Below are 15,913 nucleotides of genomic sequence, written 5' to 3'. Positions count from 1 at the left end.
TAGATTTGAAAAGGTGTGCTGACAGATCATGATCATGTAGTCAGAAAGGGTTTTAACACATAAAAAAGAAACTACTGTGCTCTACTCCTGCGTGATTAAATGTCAACACTATACAGTAGATGAAAAGACTTTGTACATTATGGCATGGGCGTGTTTTAACCAGAGCTCACTTCCTCACTTAATGCCATTAAATATGAAAAAGAAAGAGTAAAAAACAACTGACAAATCTAGAAAGCATGAAGCAACAAAGCACTTCCATTTGTCCCTTCTGTTGCTGGCTTTACTGAAGCGTTATGAGATTTCTCTACTAGTTAACAAGCATTTAACTCATTTGTAAGTTCCTCCCAAAAACATGTAACGTTTTTTTAACCAACTCTGAGCAGTGAAGTTCATATCAGTACATCATTGTTTATGAATGTGTGAAGTTAAATGGATTGTTGTCAGCTTGAACTGTGATATAAATCTCAGTCTCAACTAAACCAAATTTTAGGGTTGTTTTCATTTTTTCTAGTGGCTACAGAAACTCAGTAGGGGGAAAAATTACACTGAGAACATTTGCAATAGTAAACTGATCTGTTTAGTAGAAATTGTCAGGGGACGACCTTTGAATCGACACTCTTGTAAGAGGCTTTTAAACGTCTAATTTATTCTCTTCGTGATGACTTTGCCCTCTGGAGGCAGAATAATTAATTGTGTTCATTACCAAACATTCTCTTGTGCATTCATATCCCTGTATTTCAATAACTTCACGATTTATTGGAATTACCACCCAGAATACCTCTCTCTCTCTCTCTCATGCACACACCATCTGCATCCCTGCCTACAGGCTGCAGCCTGCGAGTGCTGACAGATGAGACAGACTTGTAATAAATCTACAACAGAATGTTTATAGAGACCGTGGTTACATTTATTTCTTATTTATCAGTTATGAAGAACAGTATAGTCTCTTCTCTTTACTCTATTTCAACAGATGCCAAGCCCCGATAATCACTATCTCCGTACAGTGATGAATTCACAAAAACTTTTAAAAAGGAGGTTGGTCTATAATAAAATTAAAATATATTTGTGTCCGCCTGTCTAGCGCTCTACATGTGCCCAGAGTCCTACCTTGCTGCTTCCTGAATAAGTCATGAAATCTGCCAACATAGCAAGATGGAAATATTCCCTCAACAATTTTTTAATGAAATCACATAATCTTTAACAGTGGAGCCCGACTGATAAATCAACTAGCCAATACCTACCTATCTTGTATGCGTGAGAGCACAGACAAGTTTATTTTTAAACTGTAAAATACCCCACATAAAATTTTAAATTGAGGCAACATTTATGACGATCCCATGTACTTTTTGTGATAATTAACATGTTAGCATGTTAGGGGAACTGAGAGTTTTCTTGTTATGTTTATAATCAGTGTTACTTAACCAAAATGCATTATGTGTATCCTTGAGATCCAAATTGTGCTAAGTGCATTTCCTTCTTCATAAAACATTTTGGAAGCCAATTTTTCAAGTATTTTACATTTTGAATTGTTTACATTGGTGTTAATTAGCTTGCAGCATATCTTAGTGTGTTACCACCACCTGTTGATCAGCGAATAGGTGTGAAAGCATTGGTAGGATTGTGTATTGCGTCACCTTTATACACAAGTATGTGCATCCTAAACATTAGCATGTTAGCATCGTTGTTATGAGGCATATTAGCGTGCTGACATTATCCTTTAGATTAAACTACCACTGGGCCTCAGTGCAGCCTCACAGAGCCGCTAGCATGGCTGTGTACTCGTTGCATGGTTTTAATTCTTAAATATCAATATTGATATTGTGCTAAAATAAAATCTTCTATCTGGCAGGCTCTGTAATAGACCATTTTCTATTTTTTGTTCATCAAAAAGAGCTGTCTAAGTTCCATATTAAAGTTGCTTGAGAACATCTGATATCAGAAAGTTGCAATGTAGTTTTATTCTACTGAAAAAAAGACTGGAACCATTGCCTAAATCCTATATTTATTAAAAATATGCACTCCCATATACACTTAATCTATACAATCTAATCCAGGTCATAGTGCTGCATTATAGTTAAATCCACTTCAAATATTCTTCCTCCCTCATGTTTGTTAATACAGTAAAACACAATCCAGTTTACACCACCACAAACAGCAACAACAACAACAACCTCTGAAAGGCACATCAAAACTGAACAATAGGATCTTTTTAAAGGTAGAATTCATGGCTGAACTGTTGGATTGCATTAAATGTTAAAGGTGTACTAATGAATTGGCCACTGAGTGTATATTTCTGGAAATTAGTGCCCGACCGATATTAACAGCCGATATTAGGCATTTCTTAAACTATCTGTATTTATAATGGCTGATAGATTATATATATATAAATAAATGAAAAAAAAAATCAGACTGTCAACCATGTTATGAGTGTTGGCGTTGCATAGTTTGTCCACCGGAGCACACTCTACAACGTAGAGCAACACTGATTTTGTTTTGGTTATTGTGTTTTTGTTCAAAGGACTTTAAGTTTCATATTATTTTAGTGAGAACTCATAACTAACTAAAAATAAGTAATGTTAGGAAAATCGGTTTAAGTTTTGTTACGCAATTCTGGATTTTTTAAAAATGTTTAATATATATGGGCCGATACATCGGCATATCGGATTTTTTATTAGCCAAATATCTGTATTGTATCGGCCTTAAAAAAAATGTATTGGTCATGCTCTACTGGAAATTATACTTCGGGGTTTTTCACTTGCGGCCCTGCTTTCACTCTGCATTAGTCCTCAGCTGCTCCTGCCGTTCCCCAATCACCTGCCAGCACACCTGTCCCTCATTAACTTTAATTAGCCACCCAGTTTAAACTCACTAACACTAGAGTCTGGCTGATTTAATTGTGCCACTGTAGGAGTAAGACCCAATCAAATAACTACTAAGAAAGATATCCTTAATTTATTTTGGTAAACATCCCCTGTCAACACAAGCATCATGCTGCATCTGTAAAAAAAGGGGAGACAAAATAGAAAATGAACTCTAGCTGCCAGATAAAAATGTGTTGCAGAAGAAGTCACGTGACATGAAGTAGCACAATCAACACTGACTGCAAATACTGTGGCTGTCTGCACCCAAAGCCCATTTTAAAAACATAGATGTTCTCCTATTTCTGTCAGCAGTGGATATAAACAGATTAAATATATACTCATTGTGCCCTTATAATGTTGTATTTAATATATTTTTATATCGGCTTTAGAACCATTTGGACATCTTATTTCTAATAACATTAAAGTAGTAAAAGAAACCAAGAATATTATAGAAAAGGGTATTCTATAATATTTTCTTCTGACTACTTACATGTTATTAGAAATAATTCTGATGGTTCTAAATTCGATATTAAAATATATTAAACTGACAGTTCCACTCCACTGCTGACAGAAATAGGAGAACATCTGTTTTTAAAGAAACAAAGTTGCCTTCATCAGTCTTTTGATGGTTCTTTCTCCCAAAGGAATGAGCACTTTAAAATGAACTGAAGTATGCACGGGTGTAACTGGTACTTTTCCGAGCTGCATACCACAGCCTGCATGCACAAGCATGCACACAAACACCTGGGCACATCACATGTGCTTTCACCTCTCTTACATTTCACTTATTTATTCTACAGCTGCACTTGTTGCTCTGGAAAATCACATCAGATAAATATCCAAATGTAACTGTCCTCTGAGCGTCAAACTCTGAATTACTGAGCTTCTCAATTGACTTGACGGGTGGATTAGCTTAAAGCCATCTTGGGAACTGTCAGCATCATTTGCAGCTAAATCAGCACAGCGTTAATGACTGCCTCTCGAAGGCCTCGTGGTCGGTCAATCAGACTACAGGCTTGTAATACACATCTTCAAAAGGTCAAAGAACCCATAAAAACAAACTGCTTTTTCATGAACAACATCCTTATAAAACAGCATGTTTGACACACCATAAATTCATACACACATCTTACTCTGTTTTCTTAGACTAACAATGTAAACCTTGCATTGGAAATTTAATTATCAGAATTACACAGTTTTGATTGGTTTAGCTTTTTTATACATAAACACTAATCACAATGCAACTGAGGCATTGACTGTATCTAATTAAATTCTTATGCTGCAATAATTAGTCGATTAATCGATTAGTTGACTTGAGGTAAATGAATCGATATACATTTTGGTCTAATTGTTTGAGTAATCTTTCAAGCACAGGTGCCAGACAGACAGGGGCTTTTTTCACATACAACAGTAAATTGAATATCTTTAGGTTTTGGACTGTCGGACAATACAACTAAACAAATTAGAAGGCATCACAGTGTGCTCTGAATAGTAGTAGATGCAATTTCATAGATTAATGAATAATCAAGACAATGATCGACAGTTTGTGAAATAATGAAAATAATTGTTACTTGCGGGATTCACTTATATTCAATACTGCTTAATGCATCCCTGCAAGAGTTAGTGTACGCAACAGCTAATAACTCAGGTCAACAAATCAAAGTGTTACAGTAAAACAAAGCAAAAACAAACAAAACTATACATGGAATTCTAACAGTATGTAAATTGATAAAAAAATGTAATATCCACAACTGTGTAAACATTTGCACAATTATGTGTCTGTGCATAATATATTAGAGTACTTAATGTACTGTATATACAACAAATGTACAAACATTAAGTACTTTAATGATTTGTATTTTAATGTAAAAGCTGGAAAGGTCTTCTATAGATGGTCACTTAGTGCAATAGCATGTAAAGAGCACAGCAATCAGCCCTCATGGTGGGCGTGTGTGAACCTGCTCAGTCCAACTTGCCAATAAATTCTCCTCGGCTGACTGTACTTATTACAACAAAGAGCTCAGCCACGTTTATGTGCAGTTGCCGCGTTACTTTATTCTGATAACAGGCCACTTAACTTCATCACACAGTTAGAGAAGTGGAATATTTTTGCGCATCCCTGAGTGAGACCCTGACACCAGATACATCTCTTCTGTCTGTCCACAGTGAGTCAGCTGCAGTTAATGTTTCATTCTCAGTAATGCTTTGTGGTGCAGGAGCTCATGTTGGTCTTGTAGTGCACTAAACAAAGTACATGTGGCTGAGTGAATAGTGCAGCAGGACCCTTTAGAGTAAGTGTGCAAGTCCCCGTGCTAAACTACAGAATGCAAGAGCCAGAATTTACAATTTCGGCACTTGTCTCACAACGTGATATAGGAGAAAGATGTATTTTTAGAGATGTCGTAAGTGCACTAATGACTCTCTGGCTCTGCCCAAAGCTCTCTGACTGTTGACGCCGTCGGCCACTAACAGACTCAGATTATGGGTCTCTATTTGCAGGGGATGCATTCAAAGCAATTATCAGGGAATTCCAGACAATATAGCTCGTACTTAAAGTGAAAGGTCATTTTGTTAAAATGTATGACAAGCATTACTTCTTTTCTTTTCTTTTTTAAAACTGGCATAAAAATACAGTGAGCCACAGCTAGTTCTTAAAGGATGACTTCGACATTTTGGAAAATTGATCAATGACTAAATTGATGCTATTCATATGTCTTTACAGTAAACATGAAGATACTGTATGGCCAAATGCAGGTTAGCTTAGCTTAGCATAAAAACTGGATCAGGGGGAAACAGCTAGGATAAAATAGCCACCTACCAGCACCTCTAAAGCTCCTTAATGAACCCGTTATATCCTGTTTGTAATCTATTCAACACCAAAGTGTCAAAAGGACAAGATGGGGTTATGCGTGGGACTATGTCTTGGACCAGCCTGGTCTCACAGAACTCTGTGAAATGATCACAAACTGTTAACACCACATTACGTGGTGGTGGCATGGAATGTGTGAAAAGTCTGTGTGGCCACCACGGAAAACAATGCCGATGTAAAGTCAATGAGAACATGACGTAGCATAAGAAGTGACAATGGTAGCGAGTAGTATGAAAGCCCGAAAATCCGCAAAAGAAGTTTGATTGTGGTGGTGGATGGGTCAAGCACAGGACTTTCATCTGGGAGACTGGGGATCTGTCTCCCATAATGTTTTCTAAAGTCGCTTTCTACTTTTTCTAAACCCATCCGTACCGTTCTTCCCGCGTGTCACAGAACCGTAAGCCCACCCACGACCTTTTTCTGAACTTAAGGGGCCGTGTTTATTTCACGGAATTCTTCAGATTTTGAGATAAGGGACCTTGTTCTAGTAAAATGTTCTAGACCTTGTATCTTGTAAAGTTCTGTGAGATCAGGTTGTCTTGGACAGGTGCAGTAACTTCTGAGATATGACTTGTTAATTAGTGCGCTTTAAAAAGGTGTTCCAGGCATAGTTTTTTTTAAGCAAAGTTATCTGTTTTATAATTATTTTAAATGTTAGATGAAGGACTTCTAAACAGTGTTGGGCAAGTTATTTTTTTAAAGTAATTAGTTACAGTTACTTCTTCCAAAAAGTAACTAAATTAGATACTCTGTTACAAATTATAAAATTTACTTCAGAAAGTAACTGATGTGTTACTTTCAAGTACATTTTTAAATGCTCCAATGTGAACCCACCTCCACTCCTCTTTAACGGAACATAAAATACATGTGGATGTTCAATTATTTACGGTGAATCTGAATATTTTAATGAAATGGACACTTAATACAATACATTATTAACAGAAACTGTACACAAATCTAAACTCTTAGATGTTGCTGTGTGACAAAGTGAGACTAGCCTCCAATCAGATGCCATGTATGTAGATATTATGTCTAGTAGATCGATACAAATAACAACAGCGATGTTTTGGAACTTTTGATATTTGTTGCCCCTCAACAGGCCACAACTGGGCAAAATTAAATAATGCTCGTTAAGCACTATAGCAAAATAAATAACAAATATATACACTCTTTGTAGTGCAAATAACATAAGTGGCCTGATGTTTATACTTTTGCGTCGAGCTGGCATATGTGTGTGTGGGGTGTGTGTGTGTGTGTGTGTGTGTGTGTGTGTGTGTGTGTGTGGTGTGTGTGTGTGTATATGAGGCTGACAGAGCGAGGGAGAAGTGAGAAAGTGACCGTGATTAGCTTCGGAGCGAGTAGCCGCTCTAGAGTCATAGTGCCTAAGTTTTCTGACCACGGTGGGAAATCTTTAGCAGGAAAAGTTTCCCCTCTCCTAGATTTCATAACAACATACATGTCTCTCGTTGACTGACTCGCCTGTGTTGTTTGTTATGTGTCCGACTATGCGTGTTTATGAACACCAACTCAACCTCTGATTGGCTTACCATGAAATTTGACTCTACCTCAGCCAATTGTTAGCATTTATGCGCTTGTCTCGTGCACTGCCCACTAACCAAGGAAGAAAAAAAGTCTTTTCCTCTCAGCTCAGAGTTGAAGTAGGTCTGATGAAAAAAACAGCTTCAATTATAGTAACGCGCAGCATTTTTCTGCAGTAACAGTAACGGCGTTATTAAGATGGGAAGAGTAAACAATTAGATCACTCGTTACTGAAAAAAGTAATATAAGTAATATAATTCCCATCACTGCTTCTAAAGTGGAAAATCCCTGAAGAAAGGTTACCAGACAATGCAGATGTTTTAAAGCACAAATCTATTATGACATTATCTTTCCTGTCAAAGTATTAGAACTAGTTGAACTAGTTTGGTGGTAAGTCACGTGAACAAAGCTTTGTTCAGCAGATGCCTATGGGTGCCAAGCTGAAACGCAGACCTGTCTCCAGGAGGAATGTTTACCCGAGCTTAGCACAAAGCCCTTATTGCTCAAAGCAGCATGAGCAGATTTCTGTCTGCATTTCACTTCTACACCAGCTATGTGCCATTTCAGATTGGGACCTGCCCAAAGTGAGCCCCTGTGATGACAAGAATAGCTCTTTTAAAGACACAGAGGGGAGAGAAATTAACTGTGTGTGATCAAGGGTAAAGTAACTTAACACCAGAGGAGAAGCTTGAAGGAATTTGAGAAAAAGGATTCCTGACATTCCTCAAAGTACGGAACACTTTGGAGTTAAATAATAAAGAAGGAGCAGTGTTTTATAAATATGCCCAATTGACTTTTCTAAAATATAAAGTAAGTGAAGGATGAATGGAAAATTATCTTAGGAACTCATCAGCAGTCATAATCAGACTCCAGCGTGGAATCTGAACAAAAAAGTTGAGTTGTACCTATATTTTAGTGTAGCACTTAGATTGTAGATTCTGGCTCTCAATAAGGATGCAATATGTTGTGTCACACTACATTTTCAAGTGAGTGGAGTTCAAGATATAAGAAGCTTAATTTTGTGTACTTTTGTTAAAGAATGTTCAATATTGAAATTAACCATAATAAAAAGACACAATCATGTATTTGACAGTATTTAACAGACATTAGACTATTTCAATGTCTTTAAATTAGGACAACACTGTTAAATAGCGTGCTTTAAACTGCGCTCAACGACAGTAAGACTCAAAGGAGAATTCTGTTTGATTCCAACTCTAGCTCTGTTGTTTGTAAATTTGGAGTGCTGTCAGTAGCAAGAAAAACTAAAACAATCGGTGCTACCTACACCGTGTTATCCTCCTGCTAGAGTTAGCACCCAACAGGCTTTAACAAGGCAAGTTTTAAACATGTTTTTAGCACCTAAACATGTTCAAAATGTCATTAAAAGTGCCTACCCATGTGAAGCCATTCCTTCTGAGTGAACACAGTGAATCTGACTGCTGTAGATGTGACAGAAATGCATGAAAGTTCTGCTAATTCAGCTCTGTTTAGGTCCGGTGTTGAAACTGCAAGGAGTGCTTTGGGACCTTCTACAAACTACAACACAGAAAAGAGATAAAACATATTTTTAAAAATAAGCATATGCTTATTTTTTATTTTTAAGTAAGTTCTGTAGTACATCTACCAAGAGACAAGTTATAATTGAGGTAAGTTTGGAGACACTACCTTATTTAATCATTAAATTGATAGCCTACATATTTTTGTTTCATCTCTGTGTTGTACTTTGTAGACGGTCCCTAAGCTCTCTAACTGTCGTCTCAACACAGAAACTGAACACAGCTTTATTATCAGAACTTTCATGCATTTGGGTCACATCTACAGCAGTCAGTTTCACTGTGTTCACTCGGAAGGAATCACTTTACATGGGTAGGCACTTTCAATGACATTTTGAACATATTAAGAGGCTAAAGACATGTTTAAAACTTGCCCTGTTTAAGCCTGTTGGGTGCTAACCCTAGCAGGAGGATAACACGGTGTAGGCAGCACCAATTGTTTTCATTTTTCTCTGTACTGACAGCACTCCAAATTTACAAACAACAGAGCTACGTGTAGAAATGACCGGATTTCTCCTTTAATCTAATGTGTCTCTATTTATGGCATATAAGATTTACAGTATATAGGCTTATAGGCTATTGCAGCCTAATTATAACAAATTATTTTGCTCTTGTGTAGTGTCATTCTTAAATATGTTGCCTCACTGAACTAATCCTTTCCATGAGGAAATGCTACTTTTCTTTCAGTCCTTTGTCTTTATCACACTCTCCAATGATCTTACCAGACAGAAGATGTTCCTGCTGTATTAATTTCCCGAAACAGACAATACAAATGCACCTTGTTGAAAAATCACATTAAAAGCAAAGCAATTTGCCTATTCAAACTTCATTCTAATGGAGCCAAGATGGTGAAGGTGCAGGTGAAGTAATGAAGGAGGCTTTACCTTGTATGTGCTGGTTGACCACATTCTCCAGCCGATCAAGCCTCTCCATGATCCGGAGAGTGTCCCCTCTTTTGTCACCCTCTAACTTTCTCTCCGGTAAAGGCATCGGAACTTTGATGTAAATATTGGCGATGTAATTAGTTACCCATCCGACATAGAGCAGGCAAACAATGTTGGTCATGCCGCTCAGTATCACGCATGTGGACACCAAAGTTTTGGTTCTCCTGGTGCAAGCCATGCCGACATCCCTCCATACAGCCTGCAGTATACCGTCAAACCTGAGGACAGGGCGACAGACGCCCTCAAAAAACTGGAAAATTGAAGTTATTTCCAGCGACTGTGCAGCGATGCAATATCCGAAGCGCGGAGCCTTCACTTCAAAAGTGCCGTGTGGGTTTTTGTCCCTGGTTAGACACAGGTTAATGTCAAATATCTACAGGTGAAGGTTCGCCCTCTTGCTCCACTGCGAACCTCCGACGGCTCCAGTTGAATGTGAGGATCAAGGAAACAGGAGACACACCGAGCATCCTGCTGCAGCCAATGGGAGGGTTGGTGAGGACTGACAGCCTCCGTGCTGCACGCGTCCCCGCTGCGCACTGATTCACTGTGAAAGTGGATCTGACCGGACTATTTCCAAAGACCTATTTCTGTCCGAAGAGCGACATATTTGCCCCCACACCGACCTTAAACTGCTCATTTGATGTGTAATGCTCTTTCCTCGAGCAGTGAGACAAATCCAGCTGAACATCTGACAGTTTTTCTTTCACAGTGCCACGCAAGAGTAGAAAACACTTTTGGAGTTATTGCGATGAAATACAAACGAACATGAAAGAGTAGATGTCTTGCTGCAATTCAGGATCAAGCCACAAGATAGAGACAACGGAGTCTCCGTGAGGAATCAAGGTGTGGTGGGGTCATGTTGGGCTCTATGTCTGGCTCGGGTCCAACTCACCATATGAGGAGGATGCAGAGAAGAGGCTGCACTCACGCGCTGCTGTAATTAGACCAGTGCAGGGAAATATAATTACTGCAGACCTGCTCAAAGGGCGCAAATGCTGTAGATACAGTGAGCATGAAGACCTGCAACACCTGCATGGTGAGCCTGGTGAGACAATGGCATGGTTATTGCTTCTGTAGCCTATAGATATTGTTTTTCTGGAATGAGACAATTTTTGGATGTTAAATAGTGGAATTTCCTGTTTAGAGTTGTATATACCTAATTGGATATTTCTCTAGCCAATGAAAGATCATTAAATGGCACAACGAAAAAATTAAGCTCAGAATGTAGCAATTGAAAAGGTCTTGTGTATGTTCACTTTCAAAATACCATGCACTGATACTCATATACCGGTATGAAGGAGTCTGATATGTTTACTGAAGTACCTCTGGATTCTGTGTCTGACAGTTGTTTCTTTTTTTTTCTTTTGAGGCTGGTTGACTTGTCATTTCTTGCAAGCCGTCCTCCTACTCTTTAAGAACATCCGATTATATTATTAATTTAAGGACATCTTGCATTTGTCCGTAACTGAAGAACCTTTGAATGAACATGGAAACTGAAAGATCCAGTACTGAATGATCTTTCACTATATTTTTATCAAAATTCTTGATTGATGGTAATTTCCAATATCATCTTTGCCAGATGATTATTTGCTAATAACAACCTTTTTCATCCAATCTGTCAGACAGCTAACACACCAGAATGCCAGAGTGAAAGCATGTTATGATGGGAAAAATAAATGTTACATCAATATAATACATCTTTAATAGAATAAACAGCATTATTATTAGACTTGATTTCCCGTACAGTATTCTTCCTCGACAACTACAGGATCACTCCCTTTTCAGAGCAAAATGCAACTAAATCATCATCTTTGCTGCTAAATATAATACACCTCGAACAAAGTAACAATATGAAACAGCTGTGAATATGCTGTCATTTAAAAAAAACACTTTAAACCTGATTATTGTCAACGCAAGTGCATATCAATGTGGCTTCATTATTTAAAACATGCTTTGGCATCAATAATTGTCTCATTTTTTTCTCAGTCAAAGAGCATCAGTGTTACCTAATTTACCCTTTCATCGGCAGACCTTATGAGAGACCACCTCCTCTGTCCTGCCTGCTCAGCAGCAGCCATTTATGGCTGTGAGATGATCAATGCAGGAGCATGCTGCCCATTCATCTCAGCTAACTGACCTGCCAGAGTGCAAAAAAGTATTTTCTTCTGTTTGCAACATGACGGGTTTTTCTTTTTTGCTATTAACACTGATGTGACAAAAAAGTATTTATTGCCTTTTTCTGCTCATTTCATCTTATCTTCACCCACAAGATTATATTGAAAGTCAATAAACTGTTTTTAGGATTTTGAGCCCTCCAGTTGCAATTTATGGAACAAGTCTTTTACTGAAAGTACATTATTTAAGGTTGAAATGCTGACTTTGGATAGGATGTAAATTACACTTATGCAAGTCTGCTAGAGCTGAAACAATTAGTCAATTCATTCAGTTAATTGACAGAAAAGCCATCTGCAATCTTATGTTTCAATAGAATAAAAAAATATATATATATTTTTTAGTCAAACATTTTCTAGTTTCACCTTCTCAATCATGAGGATTTTCTGCTTTTGTCTGTTTTAAATCTCTGTAAATTGAATAGTTTTGGGTTTTGGTCTGATGGTTGGACAATGCAAAGAATTTGAAGACGTCAGCTTGGTGTGATCAATTATTCTGCCAGTTATTTTCTCATTTAGTAGATTAGTCGCTTGGGCTATAAACATCAGAAAATAGTCAGAAATGTCCATTACTCTTTGTCAAAACCCAATGTGATATATCAGTGGTCGTAGACATATTCAGTTGTTAACAAAATAAAACATAGAAAAGCAGCAAATCTTTACATTTAAAGCTATGGTGCGCGACTATGTATTATCCGTTATATTCTAGCCAATATAAAATAAGTTGATACAAAGTTAATTAAGCCTCTCAGCTCCACAACTCTCTCTGTATTTCTCAGTATGGCTACGTTTACAAAATTGTGTAGTCGTGCAGCAGCTCAAGACTACATTTAAACGTGGGTGGCTAGTTTTGTAAACGGACATTTCAACCTCTCAATCTCACCTCTCTCACTTCCTTGGCTACTTAAACCTCTGTTTGTCTCAGTTTACATGCAAACGCGCAAACGAAGATTAAAAAAATCTCCACTCTTGCCCGAGTATTAGAAAGACTCGTTTTCAGAGGCGAATTCTTCGTTTGCCTGTAAACGAAGGGCACAAACGAAGGGAAATGTCTCCATTTGTCAAAATAACCACGTCTGTGTAAAAAGGGCCCAAGTGATGTGTTTTCCATCACCACTGAGAAAGAACAACAGCACCAGTCAACTTTGGAGACAAAGAGGACATAACAACTACAAGATATTTCTTTGGTGTTGTCCTTGATTTGACGGGATAAACACTACTAGCGCTGCATAGAGGAGGGGAGTGGTGCGTGATCACCAAAGATTTGCGTCATGTGGATGCAACAACAGTGTTGTTGTCATTACTTAGAATTCCTCATGGGGCCAACAGAAACTACGCACTACGGCTTTAAGAAGCTGGAACCAGAGAGTGTTTGTCATTTTTGAAAAATGACTTAAATAATTAATAGTTCATCAAAATATTTGGCTATTGGGCGCCTGGGTAGCTCACCTGGTAAGGTGCGTTCCCATATAAAGAAGCTTAGGCCTTGATGCAGAGGCTGAGGGTTCAACTCTGACCTGTGGCCCTTTGCTGCATCCTGTTCCCCCTCTCTCCCCTTTCAAGTCTAAGCTGTCCTGTCAAAAATGAAGGCCTCAACATGCCCAAAAAACAAACAATAATAATTGGCCATACCTTTCATGTCGACTGACTAATGGATCAATCGACTAATCATTTTGCTCTAGAATATTGTGATGGGGATTTTCCCAAAGTATAATGACAATTAATCAAGAAAATGTTCGCATTCTAGCATGTTAGTAGCATCGTAGAAAAAAATCTAACAAACCAATATTCAACCACCAGTTACCTCACATTAAGGGTCTTTGTGGGCCATTTCCACTTTCAGATCACCTAAAATTTGCTTTTGACATGAGAGCTAGAGAAACATTTCATTGCAATCTGAGGAACATTTAATTACTCTCATCAAATATCCTTCCACTGACTTCAAATGGCCTGCTTGATGTTTCTCAGACTGCAAACTGTGCACTGTGTAGAGATGAACACAATTTAAGTGGATTGAAATCATAATGAGAAAATTCTATCTCGGGCTAAGTCACCAGACAGTTACATTGAAGGACCAATTCAAAGATTAGCTTGTTTTCTAACTTACAGTGTGATGATGTATGAGTAGTTTCAGCCCTTGTTGCACTTCATGTTCATGTTATTTACGACCCTCTTCTATGTTTAATGGGCATACTAAAAAACGAAACCTGTCCTTGTGCTCACAGTCACTGCATGTTGTCGTGATGACAACCTCAAAGCCATGTACGCATTTAATGGACAAGCCAGTAATACCTGCAGGTGTAAGAAGTGCAACTTCTATTGATTTCTTTTGAACTGGAGCCAGCCGCAGGGACTGAGGTTGGTATTAGGGATCTGCCATCCTCTCACTGAGTGATCCACCCGTCCGAGCAGCTGTCACATTCAGTCTGAACAAATGCTCTTCTTGTGGGCTGATGAATTACTGTGTGTAAGAGGTTATCCTGTAATCATCACTGCGAGGTCCCAGAGACAAAGGCACTACCACAGTAAGTTCCTCAGCTGTGGAGACAGTGGCCATTAATCAACAAACCACACACTCAACATGTAAGGATTAGTCCTTGACGATGAAGATAAGTAAATAATTGTGATATATTTTACAACAACCACTTCTGAAGTGATGCCTTTAATTAACTGCTATAAATTATAGAACATGTCCACATTGGGGCAGAGAAAAGACATTGAACCAGCTTGAAAAGGTGCAGTTCTGAGGATTACCCTCTGATTGCCTCACAATCCACCCATTAAACGGTAGAAATGGTCGACACAAATCCACCTTTCATATGGTGTGGGAGGCTGACCCTTTACTCTGAACTCTCCGAGGGCGGGAGGACCGATAAGAAAAAGGAAATTTCCCCCGAGACACAGGATCCATTTCAATTAATTCATGTTTAACTGCCACACACTGCCGATTGCACAGGAGCCTAAGAGAAGTCAATTATTTTGAGTTTCAAAAAATCTTTATAGCCTTGAAATAAATATAGTTACTTTGGTGCCAGGTGTAATGCTGTTCTCCAGGGGTTTCTTTTTGATTTATAACAGTATCTGTTCAGTTTCAGCATCAGTTTAACCTACAGGTAGATACACAGGAATGTATTTCATCATGCTATATTACACGACTACTTACACGTCTACGGCGTTCTATGGTCTGTTGTCCCTTTTTTGAAATGTGTTTTTTATTTATATTTTAACATGATTATGTAGGGGGAGGGGTTAAAAATTAGAAAAAAGGATGAATATTATCAGAAATGTCCATGCATTAATCAGCACAAAATTGGCCAGCAATCATGAAAGGAAAACAAAAATAGAAAAAGATACGAGCATTTGTGTTGCCAGCTAGCCATGTCTCTGCTTTATACAGAGTTCCAAGTTTGAACTGTCATTAAGTAATATTACTTCTGGCATGTTAGGAATGGCTTTGGACAGTATGTTTGATAGGATTTCTGAAATCCTCCAGAACACTGTAACCCTTGGGCAGTCCCACACCATATAACACAAGGTGTGCATAGGGTGCAGTTTGGTGATGGTGAAGCTTTCATTTTATGCAATGTGCAGGGAGTAAAATATGTTCTGTGTGTGAAATTAGAATGAAATAGCGTGATGGGGTTCCTGAAGATAGTTGAATGTTCTGCTAGATTAGTTTCCAATTGAGTTTGAGCTATTTGGTGAGAGGTCCCCCTTTCAGTCTGTCAATAGAAAAGGGCTTACAGGAGGTCTTATGCAAGATGGAATATATTGTCAGGACCAATCTGTCTGTTATTTTTGAAAAAGCTTTGCTATGGATGCCATTCTGATCATAGACTTATACAGACATATTCATATATGTCATGATAGAAAAAAAACTTTCTTTCTGCTTAAAACTGTTCACATGGAAAATTGCAATACCTGTGCTGATATTCTTCTAATTATTGTACTCTTTATGGAGATTACACCTGAGCTA

General features: G+C 38.1%; 1 protein-coding gene across 1 annotated transcript in view; it reads right to left on the bottom strand.

Moving 5' to 3' along the window:
- Nucleotides 1-10,615, bottom strand: part of galnt18b (UDP-N-acetyl-alpha-D-galactosamine:polypeptide N-acetylgalactosaminyltransferase 18b) — a 79,967-nt gene extending 69,352 nt beyond the window's left edge. Inside the window, exon 1 of the mRNA XM_032514605.1 lies at nucleotides 9,707-10,615. Coding sequence (XP_032370496.1) covers nucleotides 9,707-9,944 — 238 coding nt within the window. The 5' untranslated portion in view covers nucleotides 9,945-10,615. The remainder of the gene's footprint in view (nucleotides 1-9,706) is intronic.
- Nucleotides 10,616-15,913: the final 5,298 nt, after the last annotated feature.

The sequence above is a fragment of the Etheostoma spectabile genome, chromosome 1 (assembly GCF_008692095.1).
Source record: "Etheostoma spectabile isolate EspeVRDwgs_2016 chromosome 1, UIUC_Espe_1.0, whole genome shotgun sequence".
NCBI classification, from domain to species: domain Eukaryota; kingdom Metazoa; phylum Chordata; class Actinopteri; order Perciformes; family Percidae; genus Etheostoma; species Etheostoma spectabile.
Note: the sequence above shows the minus strand (reverse complement) of the source record. Positions and strands in the feature narration are given on the sequence as shown.